This window comes from Bubalus bubalis, chromosome 16 (assembly GCF_019923935.1).
Source record: "Bubalus bubalis isolate 160015118507 breed Murrah chromosome 16, NDDB_SH_1, whole genome shotgun sequence".
Classification (NCBI taxonomy): Eukaryota; Metazoa; Chordata; class Mammalia; order Artiodactyla; family Bovidae; genus Bubalus; species Bubalus bubalis.
In genome coordinates, this window is record NC_059172.1 from 53,266,133 (window position 1) to 53,281,844 (window position 15,712).

The following is a 15,712-nucleotide window of genomic DNA, read 5'->3' on the forward strand; positions in this document are numbered from 1 at the left end:
ACAACAAAGACCCATGTGTGCTAAGTAGCTTCCGTCGTGTCTGACTCTTTGTGACACCACGGACTACAGCCTGCCAGGCTCCTCTGTCCATGGGATTCTCCAGAGAAGAACACTGGAGTAGATTGCCATTTCCTCCTCCAAAGGATCCTCCCAACTCAAGGATTGAACCCGTGTCTCTTATATCTCTTGCACTGGCAGCCGTGTGTCTTTCCCACTAGCTTCACCTGGGAAGGCCAACAAAGACCCAGCACAGCCAAAAAGAAATAAATAAATTTTTAATTGGGGAAAATAAATGTAAACGCTTGGGTAAAACTCAGCTGATAAAGATTCTTCAGTTGTGCCCTCTCAGGGACAGAGGACCCCACCAGAATCAAATCTAAGTAATCTGTTTCCAGCCAAAGTTTAGTCTATGCAATCCTGGCCTGCAGGTTGGGAAACAGGGTTCATTCATGACAATTGGTAATGAGACAAGTGAAGACATACTCGTAAGCTGCAAATGTATCAGCGTCTCCTCGGTGTTTAACTGGTATAAACTAAACTACATGTAAAAAGTAAAATTCCGCATGATAACAGCAACAGTGTTGTTTTGATGCTAAGGATCCAAGAGCACAAGGCATTACCAAGTGGATAAAATACACACAACCAGGGGGAGATCTGTTTGATGAAACATTCAAAGGGGTCTGCAACTGACTCCATCAACCAACAGGCTGGATCATCACAGTGAATAACCTGCTGATGGGAGCAGAAATGCCAGGAATCAGCTCCCTCTCATCTGTTCCGTGGGCAGATGCCTGTCCCTTTATCTCAAATGCACCTGCCGTGGGCTGCAGGAGGGAATGCTGAGCTGCCAATAAAAAAACAACCCCATCTGGGGTTCTGGAACATGTTCTTTGTATTCAAAGGACACCATGTCATTCGACATTCCAAGAAATTGAACAATAATAGAATATTTAACAAATACTCATCAACAGGAGTATTTTCACATGGCCTCTGTCTGTGAAATAGCATCAGTGACATTTTCACATGCAGGGTAAGTGTTTCCACCCAAAGAAGAAAACTGAAAGTACAGAACCCAAAGAGAGCTGCACTATTTCTAGAGACTGGCCCCCACAGGCATGAATGAAACTGTAATCTGAAAGGCACGGCCAGTGACAAACCCCAAACCATGCGACCAAGTCACTGATCCTAAAGGAGTAGGCAGGGCAGGCACGTGTGGGCAGGTCCAAAGCCAGGGCACAGGGACTTCCCTGGTGGGCCAGTGGCTAAGACTCTGCACTCCTAATGCACGGGGCCCAGGTTCGATCCCTGGTCAGAGAACTAGATTCCACACCTGCAACTAAAGACTCCGAGAGCCGCAACGAAGACCTGGGGCAGCCAAAGGAAGGAATGAAGAAATAAATAAATATATATATATTTAAACAAACACACAAAGCCACAGCACAGAAAACGGGAGCCCTGGTCACAGAGAACCTGGGAGAACATAAGGAAGTTGTGGCAGAGTTCCATCAGAACACAGCCAGAGATCCCCGCCCTAGGACACCACGGTCTCGTGTGGGCCAGGGGGGCCGTGTGAAGACTGGGTAGCTGACCGCCTCCGTCTCCAAAGACGTCCCTTTCGTTTAGCCCCGTGAGGCCCTCACTGGGCATGTCCAGGACACTTAGACTCCCTCTTTGGAGAATCCTCCAGAACCTCTGAGGAGTCAACACTGCTATTGTCTGGCTTAACCATCCACACACTCGACAATGTCAAAATCAGATCCACCCCGTATGGTAAATGGTTACCCTCATGATAGATATTGAAAACGATGTGTTTACTGCAGGCTCTGAAGGAACAGTCCAAGAACTCCAAAACAGTTTAACCCATGGCAGCATCAACTGAATACACTAGTAGCCCTGCTGACAGAGTTGTTTAAAGCAAAGAACACTCTCTACGAAGAGTAAATTCCAGGACACTGTGTAAGAACAACCAGGTATGAAGACCGGAAAAAAAAAAAAAAAAATGCGCCTGTTTATAACTAAATATTCCAAATCGACAACACTGCACGTGAACAAAATTCTCATCCTAAACAAGAATCCACTAAAACCCACGACTCCTAAATCACTGTCGGGCACCGGGGCACTGCTAAGCCAACAACAGGGGAGAGGTGGAACAGAGCCAGGGGGTTTCCTGGACGTTCAAGCTCTGAAGTCAACTAGGCCACGGCTCAAATTCTCACCACTAACTAAATGTGTGATGGAGAGAAGTTACTGAACTTCATTTCCAGGTTCTCATCTGTAAAATGGGACTATTAATAATACACATGGACTTGGGGGAAACTGTTAAATCATGACAACTCTGATGTGACCCCCATGGACTGAAGCCCACCAGGCTCCTCTGTCCAAAGGATTTCCCAGGCAAGAATTCTGGAGTGGGTTGCCATTTCATTCTCCAAACTGAGGTTATACAAGCCCACTAAGGAAATCAGTGTGGTGCTTATGACACAGCAAAATCCCTCAGAGTCAATGTCCTTTATCACTGCTGTTATTACCTTACACTTGGCTTGTACGAAGTCCTGGATGTGTCAGGAGCAGACAACAGAGGTAATAAAGCTTGCTTGGCACTGGGGATGGCCAATACCGTCATAAACTTGCAACACTCTCCGTGTCCAACAGAGCAGGCAGGATGGAGCAAACAAGTTCAAGGCCAAGAGACACCACAAACCCACTGCAGACAGGCAGCGCTGGCAGCCGGAGGCCACTGCAAATGCTTGAACTCATACAGGCCTGAGAGATGACAGACATGCTTCCCTGGCCTCGCATCTGTGGACAGGGGGGCCCCCTGGAGGCAGGAGACAGGCCGGTATTTCCCCTTGATGACTTACTTAAATTCGCCAGAGCAGCCTCCAGGTCACAGCATGGCAGCTAAGATGAAGTGACCGGCCAAGACTGTGGGTGGGAAACCAGGGTTCTCCGGTTCATCTGAACACGGAGTTGCAGGAGCTGAGGCTGTGTGCTCAGCCAACAGGTGCTTACAAGCATATGTCAAAACACAGACCTGCTCTTCCAGACAGGGAGGTACCTGGAGAAGTGTTGATTGTTCCCTCGGCTTGCCAGTGGGCCCGATCAGTAGGGTTTGGTGTCCTCCGTCAAAAGCCCTGAGATTTCAACCACTAGAGCTGGAAAGCAGGATTCCTCTCTCCCTATCTCATTTATTTCTTTTGTTTTTTTGTTTGTTTGTTTGTTTTTTGTCTCTTTCTTCCTATTTCAAAACAGGCACCTCCTCTAGGAAAGAATGTGACTTCTTTGTTTTATGGCAGAACTGGAACAAAAAACTCAGCTCCTAAATAAGAGAGGGGCCTTTGGGAAAGCTGATTCATATGTGAGATTCCGTTCCCTAATCGAGAAACCACGATCCTAATACCAGCCCTGCCCACCTCACAGGTCAGCTGCGAAGGCACAACAATAATACAGACTTCCATCTCTAGGATTCTTTATAGTTTTCTAAAAACTATAAAGTTTCCCCTTTCTCATGCTCCGCTCTCCAGTCCCAAAAGCACAGCGGTGATATCTATAACCGTATTACTTCCCCTGAGAGTCAATTTTCTCTTAGCACGGGGCCAGCCAAAAACCACAAGACAACATCAACGTTCTAGTTCAAAACAGGAAACCTAGCAATCTGTCAATAAAGGGCTGTCAGCAGACCCAGGATGCTACTGAGTCCTGCTGAGATAAAGAAGGTCCTTCTTAAAGGGACTATTCTTCTGAGGGGGGAGGGTGTCCTGATCCCTCTCCTCCATAATTAATAGTGTGACTGAGAGATCAACAAAGGGAACGGGCAATGAAGAAGGAAGAAGGTGTCCTACTGAACCGTCTCAGAGCCCAGGACAGCCAGACAGAGCCTGGCAGCAGGTCTTGAAGCCTCACCCCATCATCTTTCAGACACTCATTCTCTAGAGGCCCTGGCAAGGCTTCCTCTGCCCCATCCCTTCTTCTTTCAGCAACTATGAAGTAAGCAGCGACTGACTGCTGGGCACTGGTAAGATTACTGAGCAAAAAAGACAAAACCTCCTTCTTCATGGGGTTTAGAGTTTCACGGTGAGGACAAGAAATAAGTCATCCTATAACTAGAATCTGCCGTGCAAGAGAAGCAGGTTTCAGTGAGCGATCTGACATCTGAGCGACCAGAGAAGACCGGGCTCCTGTCGGGAACCAGCACTGGCTGTGCACCCAGCACAGCATGGCTCCCTGTCCAGGTGCCAAACGAGGATGCAGTGCACGCTGGGCCTCTCGGGCTGCGAGAGAAGCCACACTGCCCAGCAGTCAGGGGCCAGAGGCAGGAGGAGGGTGTAATTACCCACCAAACACCAGCGTTCCAGGCAGGCAAAGACACGCTGTCTTCCAGCTGTTTGTGTATCATTAGAAAAGAAATTAAGATGTCATTAGGAAGAAATTAAATAATGTGCATGTTGTCGTGACAACAAAGACACAGGCTGCCAGATCCTGCTTCAGCAGGGATTGCCCACACCCAGCCCCTTTCGAGAGATCAACGCAACAGAGATGAAGGAGGGCATGCTGCCTTACCAGTTGTCTTGCCCCGGTAGAAAATCTTCAAGTCCATGGGCCCCGTGAGCCGGCTCGCCAGAATGGCCATGTCAGACCCACTGTATTTGGAAGCTCGGAAGATGCTGAGCTGTGACCAGTCATCCCAGTATATTTCATTCTAAAAAGATGAGATTAGATTTGCTCATTAGTCAGCTCTTCTGTCTTTCACTCAGAACCCGCATTAAGAACAAGAGCTCCACTGTGGAGTGGACACCTGACATTCCCTGGATGAATGATCGGCGTGAGCAAGATGCCAGTTAAAGGCAGTAATCAGTGCTTCTATCCAAACCTCACCAAATATCCACACTGAAGGAGCCGCCCCAAAGAAGCTATCCGATGAGTGTTCGAGTCTGACCACAAGCTCAACCCTTGAGTTCAAAATCTGAAGAACTACTTTATGTTGCAGGGTTGAAGCACAAGTGACAAGGCTCCCGGGAGGCAGGGTGGGGCTCATCTCAAGGCATCAGGAAATGAAGAGAGCAAACCTCACAACAGACGGGAACTCGGAGCCCAACGGAGGCTACCAACACCGAAAGGCAAGCCAGGAATTTTCATCAGATGCAACCTTGAACTTCAACCTTTTGAAATGAGAATGATGAGCACCCTAGATCCCTGGCAGCTGGGTCTGGAATCCCTCCCTAGGTGCCAAAAGAAACTGCCTCCAGTTCAGAAATGAGGTGATTTTCTACATGTTAGATAAGCATCTCAGTAAAAACCCAGAGACAGCAGGCTCTTTGCCTCAGTCTGCTCCTCGCCAAGCGTAGACAGGTTGCCAAATGCTGGGAACAGGTGAGGTCCCACCTTAAAGACAGCAATAGCGTAGGGGTGCGGGAGGTTGTCCAGGATGACGGAGCGCTGCTGGCCACTGAAAGTGATCCGCTCAATACAGTCCAGGTAGGCATCCGTCCAGTAGATCCACTGCTCGTCCACGGCGATGCCGTTGGGCCACTTCACATCCTCTGATACAAGGCGGTAGGCAGCCGAACCATCCATGTTGCTCCGGTAAATGCCAGGCCTCAGGTCCCCCCAGTCGGTCCAGAACATCACCCTGGGTGAAACCAGGGAAAAACACACATCCCATCAGAATGGGGAGTGTGCATGCTCAGTCGCTTCAGTCATGTCCGACTCTTTGAGACCCCATGGACCACAACCTACCAGGCTCTGTCCGTGGGATTCTCCAGGCCAGAATACTGGAGTGGATTGCCACGCCCTCCTCCAGGGGATCTTCCCCACCCAGAGATGGAACCTGCATCTCCTACACTGCAGGCAGACTGTTTACCACTGAACCATTGGGGAAAGAATGGGGAGATGGACGCTCAAATACTCCTCCAAAGTGCCAAGCATTCAGCCAGTTAGCTTGGCCTTGTTATTGTAATCTCTAATTATACTACTTAAAGCCAGTTAACTACCTGACTCAGAAATTCTTTTACTGGAATTTATCTATGGATAGAATCAAGCTATGCAAAGAGAGTGTACAAACATGTTCATCATCAGCATTGTTCACATTTGTTGTTGTTTAGCCATTAAATTGTGTCAGACTCTTTGCGACCCCATGGACAGTAGCCTACCAGGCTTCTCTGTCCATGGGACTTCCCAGGCAAGAATCCTGGAGTAGGCTGCCATTTCTTTCTCCAGGGAATCTTCTTAACCCAGGGATCAAACCCACGTCTCCTGAATTGCATGTGGATTCTTTACCATTGAGTCATCTGGGAAGCCCATTGTCCACACTAGCAAAAAATATACATATACAGGTAGATGTGCACACATACATATATATATAAGTGTGTGTGTGTGTGTGTGTGTGTATATATATATACACAAAAATATTAATCTGTAAATTGTTACATTATGGTACATAGAAAAGAACAGTAAAACGTCTAAAGATCAGATTAAAAAATCTTCCAACCATATTAATATTTTTAAAACACGCAGAACAGTAAATATCCTATGATCCTCTTTGATGCATGTGTGTGCATATGTGTCTCTGTGTGTTAAAGGGTGTACACATGTACATGGGTAAAAATAAACTCTGAATGAGACACAAGAAAATATCAACCATGATTACTCCTAGAAAATGTGAAAGCGAAAAGAAGAAACCAATATTTTTCATTTCATAAATTTCTACTTTCTTTTAATATTTTTAACCAAGTGCATATGTTACTTTCAGAATTTTCTTTTAAAAACTGATTTCTCAATCACAAATGCTAGAAAGACTAATCCAGAATTTCCCTTTTTAGGTATGTTTCCTTAAGTTAGCAATAAATTAGTGAGAAGCACCTCTGCATTTCCCATTTTCCAGTTTGCATGCAAACTGCTGGTAAGAAAACACAAGATGGGGGCAGGAAAAAGAAGGAATGGTTTAAATATTTGTATCACACGTGAAACTCAAGGTAAAGGCTCCTTACAATATTCAAACAGGGTTGACTATGACCAGAGAGACTTTAAATACTACTTTCTGTTAGGGAAACACCCCACAGCTGCAAGACATCTGGGTGCCTACAGACTGTGATGCTTGCTAACAGAAAGGGGATGGAGTGTGCAGCCCAGGATGACTAAGCTACGGCTCCAAGACTCGCAGGTCCTAGATTATTTCAACCACAATAATCAGAAACAAGTTTTTGTCCAGCAGTTTGCATTTCCAAGAGACTCTGTCTGTGGCAGCCCTGGACCCACATGGATCTTCTCTGGGACCACACTTACCCATCTTGAGGTACGAGGACCAGAGCCCTGGGTCGATCGAGCACAGAGGAATTGACAATAGTGAGGCGGAAGTCGCCGTCTGGATGCCCCACCTGACAAATAAAGGAGAGGGAATGGCTGAGAGGGGTCTGAGCTCCTGATGAGACCCACGCTGCAAAGTTTCCTTCTTGGTTCCCACCTATGGTCCTCTACGGTGGCTGGATTCCCCTGTAGACTGATTTGGGAAACCTGCCCCCTTCTCCAGCCAGATTGAGTTGCTCCCCACTCTGGCTCAGGCAGCAATTCTCAAAGGGCCTGACGAAGGAGCCACCATCACCTGCACCCCCAGTTCTGGGGGTGTGATGACCTGCACCAAGTAAGTGTTTGCTGCGTGTTTACTTACTCCACCCGCCTCTGCCACTCCAAGCTCCAAAGCCACCAATGTCTCTGCTTTATCCATAAAACAAATTCTCAATGTCACTACCTCACCAATTCAGAGTCCCCAGACTCTTTTCTTTCCACATTCTCTCTCCTCCATGTCAGCCCCTACAACCTCAGGGAGACTGGTCTTCTTAGGGATCCCCAAGCCTGATATACCCACTCCTGTCTGCTCTTGCCATGTATCCCCCCAAGACCTGTCCTCTGCTTTTTAATCAAATCCTATCCTTCCTTCAAAATACCCCTCCTCTGCTAACCTTTCTGATCCACCTTGATCAATGGGCATCCACAGTTCTGATCACTGACTCTTCTTTCACCATTTCACACACAGTATTTGAGTTTACGCTGTGAGCCTATAGACACTCAAGCTTTACCTGCATCCTTCTAGCAAAGTGCTGAGCACACTCAATTAAAAAAAGAAAGAGGAAGAGTAACGACAAGACCACCGACGCACGGCTCAGAATGTGACCAGTGCTACGCATCCTTCCACCCTTTCTCTCAACCGTCCCATGAGGGGAACACTCCAATGATCCGTGCTCGGTCACAGCTCAGCTCAGATGTCACCTCGAAGACAGCTCCTCTCCCCCGTCACGCAATCACATACCCTGTGTGATGTTCACCGCAGCACATGGCACCAAGAGGACAGATAGGCTTATTTCGTTGTTATTTTGCTTCCTCCATGAAAACCTAATCTCAGCACAGGGACCGGCATGTCTTGCCTCCTGCTGTATCACTGTGATCTAAAACCAGGCCCAGCCCGCAGTGGGCCAGGACACGGCACCTGCCAAACGATGACTGGACAACGGAATCTTCATCTTATGGATGAAGACACTGGAGCTTAGAGGGGATAAGATACTCTCCTGAGTCATTTAGCTACCAGAATAAGGACTAGGGGACTTCTCTCTGGTCCAGTGGCTAAGATCCCAAACTCCCAATGCAGGGGGCCGGGGTTCGATCCCTGGTCAGAGAACTAGATCCCACACGTTGTAACTAAGAGTTCATATGCCTCAACTAAATATCCCGCAGGCCACAACGAAAGAAGATCCTGAGTGCTGCAACTAAGATCTGGTGCAGCCAAATAAATAAAAATAAATATTTTTTTTAATTAAAAAAAAAAAGGGGGATAAAGACTGAACCCAGGTCCATCTCTCAAGTTTGTGGCTTTTGCTGGTGATCTGTCCTGTCTCTCTGGGTCTCCCTGTTTCTACCGCGCCTTACACAAGTCATGCCTCCCCAGAAGTCAGTGTAAAGAGGTATTGAGATGGTGCCCCAGGGCCCCAGCAGGAATATGCAGGAGTTGAGCATGCCCAGGAGCCCATGATCTCTTACCCCTCTCGGCCCTGCAGAGTTCAGGTGCAGACAGGTGAAGTGAGGAGGTGAGAGGACCTACCTTACAGGGCAGCTGTGAGAAGTGAATCAGAGAATTCACGCAAAGTCGTTCCAACAGGGAACGACCACGAGAGCATGGCAACCACATTACAACCACAATGAGGATGGCAGTCACAATATTATCTACATCACATTACACTAAAAGCGTAATACTGGCGTGTGGATGTTATAGCATTATAGCAATGCTGTAACGGTATCATTCTCATTATGATTACTAAGCTACGCTGCTGCTAGCCCCAATACAAGTGTTCAGGTATCTTAACGAAATCTCTGTTTGACAGATGCAGGCATCCTGTTTGCACACGGGACACCCTTTCTCTGCAATTCTCAGGGAATCTCCAGAGGAGCTGGACACACTGGCTTCCCCCTCTGTGTCAAATTTGGCTCCCATCCTGGCGCCTCCCTGCTTGCTTAGGCACGTACCTCAATCTTTTTGAAGCCAGAATCCACCCAGTAAAGTAACTGGCTGAGGGGTTCAAAAGCCAAGGCTTCTACTGTCTCCAGGCCAGAATTGATGATCACTTCCTGCCCTGTACTCCCGTTCAAACAGAGGCGCTGAAGAGACAGAAGAAGAAACACTGTGAAATGCGCACATGACCTCCAGCCAAATCAGTTTCATCGATGGGAACCTGCTTATTCAACGGGCTTGACTGGCAAGGGGAGTGTTCCACATGCATGAAGCCGTTTTTCACTAAAAGCATTTCTTAAATGGATTACAGCTTCCTGTTTGAAGCAGGATAACTTAACAGAACCAAGTCATTTGTATCTTCCTGCATGATGGTCATGAACACTGGTCACTGAGCTACGTTGTATCACAATAATGAGGTAGAGATGACCAAGATGCATGAGTCTGCTTGCTTTTAAAATAAATGAAACCAGACTGCTGTTATTTCTAAGATCCTGTGTCTGCTTTTTATAGTCCTTCCTCCCTCGGAGGCTCCAAGTCATCAGGTACTACCGCTTGGACAGCCTCGGGCAGCAGCCCCTTCCCCCACCTCCCTGTCCCCACCTCCTCGAATACCCAGGCCCTGTAAAATTTCTATTGGGTTGGAAGTCCAGATAAAACTCGTTAGAATTGCTTTTATAAAAGGATTAAATAGGCAATGAAAAAAGATCAAAGAGCTCTCTTTAAAATGCACGGGTCTGCAAGTATGGCCATTTATCTGGCCTGCACAGCGATCTTTACAGCTTACTTTCTGGTTCTTGACTGTGCTCGGAATAGCTGAAGTGGATAATTACGTGAACTACAGAGAAGTCAAGAGTTACTATATCAGAGCTTGAAAAGAAGGACACGAATGAGGCAGTGGGTATGATAATAGGGACAAAGAGGGCTACATACTGAGCCCTAAAATCTTCCCAGCAGGAAAAGGGAGACCTCACTTACAAGCAAGAATGCAGATTTGAGGGCTCCCTCTGTTTTTCCTATAAGGACAGAGGTAGGCAGGGAAAGAATATACTAGAACAGAAAACTGGAAAGCGTCATCCATTGGCCCTGAGATGAGATAAAACTTTAAAACCTCAAATACCCATCTCCTCAGAACACTTTGAAATAGGTTTACCAGGACTCAGCAGTCACAAGGCAGGGCCCCCATAAGCAGACCCAGGGAAGACGCACCTGGATGACGTCCAAGGCCAGGTCGGACCAGTACAAGCAGTTGCGGTCATAGTCGAAGTCCAGGGCCACCGCTGACCGCAGCCCAGTGAGGGGCAGCTGCTCGGTGGCCCCCGAGGCCAGGTCGTAGCGATGGATGGACTTGCGCATGGCGTACAAGATGAACTCATTCTCCTCTGCACAGACACACAAGACAAGAGGGCGGGTGGGCCTGGGGGTGCTGAAGGGGTCCTCGCACGTCCGACCTACCTCTTTCTCACCCGGAAGCCTCAGAGCCACAGATGGCACAAGGCGTGAATCAAGAGAGAACTTAGGGATCGTGACTTAGAAGGAGGGTAAAGCAATAACATTTCTGCCTCGGCCAAGCTACTCAGACATCCATGAATCTCTGCTTTTTACTGCTACATTCTTTTTTCCCCCAAATCTGTATCCTCCACAGCCCTGCCCTCCACAGTAGGCATACTCCAATATCTAGCTTCAGAGCTCAACCTAAAAGTTTTGGTCACATATGAAAATAGTCATACCACTCAGCACGTTCCTCCTCATCACAGGACGGGCTGCATCATGTGGTGTCATAATCTCACTGACTAGGGAACTTTTCACTGAAGACTTATAGCTAAGTTTTCTAATCTATTTGCTCACCCATTCAATATTGTTCATGACACAAGCAATCATATCAACCTATTGTGTTTTCAAAGTAATAATATATATGTTCCTGGCCACCTACAGAATGTATTACAACACAATCATCATGAAGATTCTCCTTCTACTGAAATACTTACACAACATACATACTATGTATCAGGAATTGTTTGATCCCAGTAATAACTGTATAATCAGCTTCCCTGGTGGCTAAGACATGAAAGATTTGCCTGCAATGCAGGAGACCCAGGTTCGATCCCTGGGTTGGGAAGATCCCCTGGAGAAAAGAATGACTATGCATTCCAGTATTCTCACCAGGAGAACTCCATGGACAGAGGGGCCAAGTGGGCTACAGTCCACAGGGTCGCAGAGTCAGAGACAACTAAATGAGTTTGAGAGAGAGAGAAGACAACTGTATAATGGAAGAACTATTCACTCGATTTTACAAGTAAGAAAGCTGAGAGCAGAGGTTAAGTAACCCATGCAAGGCCACACAACTGCTAAGTGGCAGAACCAAGAACCGAACTCCAGTGGTCTGGATCCAGAGTCTAAGCTTTAACACCCAAGTCTATCTCTTGCAATATAGACACCAATCTCTCAAGACAGAGAAACAGAAGCTCAGAGTGCTGGAGAGACTGACTTAATGTCAGACAACTAAGAACAGGAAGAGCTGGTGCTCTTGGCAGCCTCTCTCTTCCTCTTAGGGACCGGCCTGGAAAACATCTGGAGTTTCCTGAAAGAATGAAAATCAGCAACACACCAGCATCCATTTCTGAGGTGTCCACTGTGACAATATATTGCATCTGCAAGTGACAAATCTGGGTCCCTCTGCTGCAAGCCTGCATGGTGACGGTTTTTGTTGTTTTTTTTTTTTTTCCCTCTCTCTCATTCCATTCTTTAAACATATGTTAGCCACCTCTGCTTTATAAAGCTCCAATATAAATAATGCACTCAAAAACTTAAATCTACCTATAATTTTTTTTTAACCAAAGGTAAATTGTCCTCTTTTCTTTTGGTCTCACTTCAAAAGGATCTGAGCTACCACATGATAATGAATCACTCCCTTTCGTTTTCAAGAAAACCATCCCACTGTAATTCCCGGGAGACCAGGCAGTCAGATGAAAAGTGCTGAGTTTGTAAACAGTGCTGGAATCACAGACTTGTTGTGGCCGTGCCACATGGAGTTGTAGAGACACATTCACAGCAGCAAGCCCTTCACCCCACCTCTCTCCAGCACTTAGAAACCTCATTCTGTTGCTTTGGGATTTTTTCTTCTAACCGACACTGCCTTTTGAGTCCAGAAACACCTGCCTTAGGATGGGGAGTAGAGAAACAGACAGCTTGTGTGTTAGAAAAGAACTGGTCAATCCCAGGCACACATAAGCCCAGCCTAGAAATGTGTGTCATTATCCTAATCTTGAAGGAAGAAAAATTTCTTCACTTTTAAAAATCCTTCCAGATGACCAGATTATCTCAACTTTGCAAACATATTATGGTTCCATGTTAGTCCTGTGAAATATCTTTTCCTTTCGTGGTACATTCCTGCCTTTGCTCCAAGCTTTGGGGGTGGGGAAAAAATTGGAAGGTAGCCCACCCTACCCTACAACCTTCCCTGGTGGCTCAGATGGTAAAGCATCTGCCTAGAATGCAGGAGACCCGGGTTTGATCCCTGGGTCGGGAAGATATTCTGAAGAAGGAAACAGCAACCCATTCCAGTACTCTTGCCTGGGAAATCCCATAGACGGAGGAGCGTAGTAGGCTAAAGTCCACGGGGTGGCAAAGAGTCGGACACGACACGGCTGAGCAACTTCACTTCATTCACTATCCTACAAGGGCTTCCTAGGTGTCACTAGTGAGAAAGACCCCACCTGCAAATGCAGGAGAGATAAGAGGCTCAGGTTTGACTTCTAGGTCAGGTCAGGAAGATCCCCTGGAGGAGGGCATGGCAATCCACTCCAGTATTCTGGCCTGGAGAATTCAATGGACAGAGGAGCCTGGCAGGCTATTCCATGGACAGAGGAGCCTGGCAGGCTATGGTCCATGGAGTCACTGAAGTGACTTAGCACACATACACGCTACACTACAAATGAGATTTTTTTTAACTTATTCCCTATTCTATCCTCTCCTATCAGAAGAGAAAATAGCTTTCCTACCATTTTACACAGCTCTAAACAAACTGTTTTGTCCCTCGGTGACATCTTCAGAAATATTTATCACCAAAGTACATGCTCCAGCCCCTTATGAGCGATCACTCAAACCCTGCTCACCCAGGCCCTCATCAATAACAGCTCTCGTGAGGGAACTATCTGAGTATTATCTGCTCGTTTGTGGTAATCTGCTGAAGCCTTGTTCTTTTTAAGTCTCCACGGTGAGGGATGTTAATTACTTGGGTAACGATGGAAGATTAAATTAAGGGACTAATGAGCTTAGCATGAAAAACACCAGGGCGAGCTGGCAAGCAGTGAGCAAGCGAGAGGGCTGCTCTCCCCCACCCCCGCAGGACGAGGTGGTTCTCGCATGATTCACGTGGCGCTGATGGCTGTTCCTCTGAACGCCACCTCTGCTGAGGGAGTCTGCCCTAATCATGCACCTTTCCCAAAAGGCACAAGCAGGAGGGAGGGCTCAGAGGGAAGAGAAGCCCTATATGAATAAGACTAGAACAGAACGAAGAAAGAAAAGGTGCTAAGAGATCAGCTCTTCATTAAGGTATCATAATTTCATGTGTGCGTGTGTGCGTGCTAAGTTGCTTCAGTCATGATCTACTCTTTGCAACCCTATGAACTGCAGCCCACCAGGTTCCTCTGTCCATGGGATTCTCCGGGCAAGAATACAGGAGTGGCCTGCCAAGCCCTCCTCCAGGATCTTCCCAGTATATTACAAATACCTCAACATGAGTCATCACTACCATATCAGCTTGAAACATTTGGGACACGCTATATCTTGACAGCATATTCACTTGCTCCAAAGGTTTCCCCTAACGAGCCTGCATAAGGATGCATGGTTAGGGAATGGGCAGGATGCTTGAGAGACTGCCAAGGAAGAGCATGGAGCTTAGAGTCTGAACTTTTGCTCTGTTGCTAACCAGATAGGAGACCTTAAATAAACTGTTTGACTCTCTCCTCTAAACATGCTTCTTCATATGAAAAAGAATGGAGCTAACAATAATATCTGCTTCACTGGGTAGTTATAAAGATTAAATTGATAACACATGGAAAAGTGAATTAAAATGTGTAAAATTCCATTAAAATATTAGTTACAGTTATCATTACAAAAATGAAGACAGACCACTTAGCTACTTCCCAGAAAGCCATGAGTCTGTTTCTATGACAAACAGATTAAGAAGCACACAGAAGGCCTATGGGTGTCCCTCAGCACCTCCTCGCCTCACATACAACAGATGCCAAATAAACATCTGTTGTATGCCAAATAAACATCTTTCAACAAACAAAAGGGCTCTCCCTCCAATGTCTTCCATTCCTATAAAAGCATAAGGCCATAAATAAATGTCATTTAGAGACCACAGTTTGGGGCAGCCAGGAGCTCTGAGAGGCCTGTAATCTCCATTCTGTCTCTCCATTAAGTTGGAAGAGCCCAGTGAGATCACAGTAATACTTCAACAATGTCCCGATGAGACAAAGGGAAGAAACCACGTCTCTCACCTGCCAAGGGGCATGGCACCAGCTCTCCTTCCAGGCGCATTTCAACATCTCCTCCACTGCAGGTGTCCCCAGAAATCTTCCGATAGCTGTCACCGCCCCCCCCAAAAGCAAGAAGTCAGAAACATCAAAGTACAATCATGAAAGAACACGGACATTAGAGCTCATCTATTCATTTTCCTACAGAGCACGGAGGAGGAGGCTGACTCGCTCTGAACTGCTTCTGTCTGTAAAGCAATCAGGCAGCCCAACGTTCTGAAGCACGGTCCTAGGTGGGTTTCACATACACTGTTGACCCTTGAGCAACTTGAAGGTTAGGGGCACTGACACCCCTCCAACAGGTAAAAATCTGCATAACTGCTCTCTCTCCCTCAAAATCAAAGGAATTCATAAATAACTCACCCAAAGGTAGGAAACTCAAACAGTCTGAAGAGAATTGGGGCTAGAATCCTAGTTCTTTTGATTCTATGTATTGTGATCTCTAATCAACCACAAACGTTTCCCCACACTTAGTTAATTAAGATCTGTAAAATGAAAATATGGGTACTATATTTATTGATTAAAATCCACCTATAAGTGGACCTGTACATTTCAAATGTGTATTGTTCCAAGGTCAACCATATCTCTTCAACATGCCACTCTGAAGACATGCGTTGGCTGAAGTTTATGACTTAAGAAGCAACTGGAATTTCAGAGAAGCTTACAGACTTGCACT

At 46.6% G+C, this 15,712-nt stretch overlaps 1 protein-coding gene across 6 annotated transcripts in view; it reads right to left on the reverse strand.

Annotated features, from left to right (window-relative positions):
• Nucleotides 1-15,712, reverse strand: part of SORL1 (sortilin related receptor 1) — a 168,934-nt gene that overhangs the window by 61,999 nt on the left and 91,223 nt on the right. For all 6 annotated transcript variants that reach the window (XM_044929604.2, XM_044929601.2, XM_006044879.4 and 3 more), the window contains 6 exons: nucleotides 15,001-15,086; nucleotides 10,703-10,875; nucleotides 9,511-9,642; nucleotides 7,282-7,373; nucleotides 5,383-5,629; nucleotides 4,561-4,699 (listed from right to left, as the gene is read on the reverse strand). In XM_044929604.2, coding sequence (XP_044785539.2) covers nucleotides 4,561-4,699; nucleotides 5,383-5,629; nucleotides 7,282-7,373; nucleotides 9,511-9,642; nucleotides 10,703-10,875; nucleotides 15,001-15,086 — 869 coding nt within the window. The remainder of the gene's footprint in view (nucleotides 1-4,560; nucleotides 4,700-5,382; nucleotides 5,630-7,281; nucleotides 7,374-9,510; nucleotides 9,643-10,702; nucleotides 10,876-15,000; nucleotides 15,087-15,712) is intronic.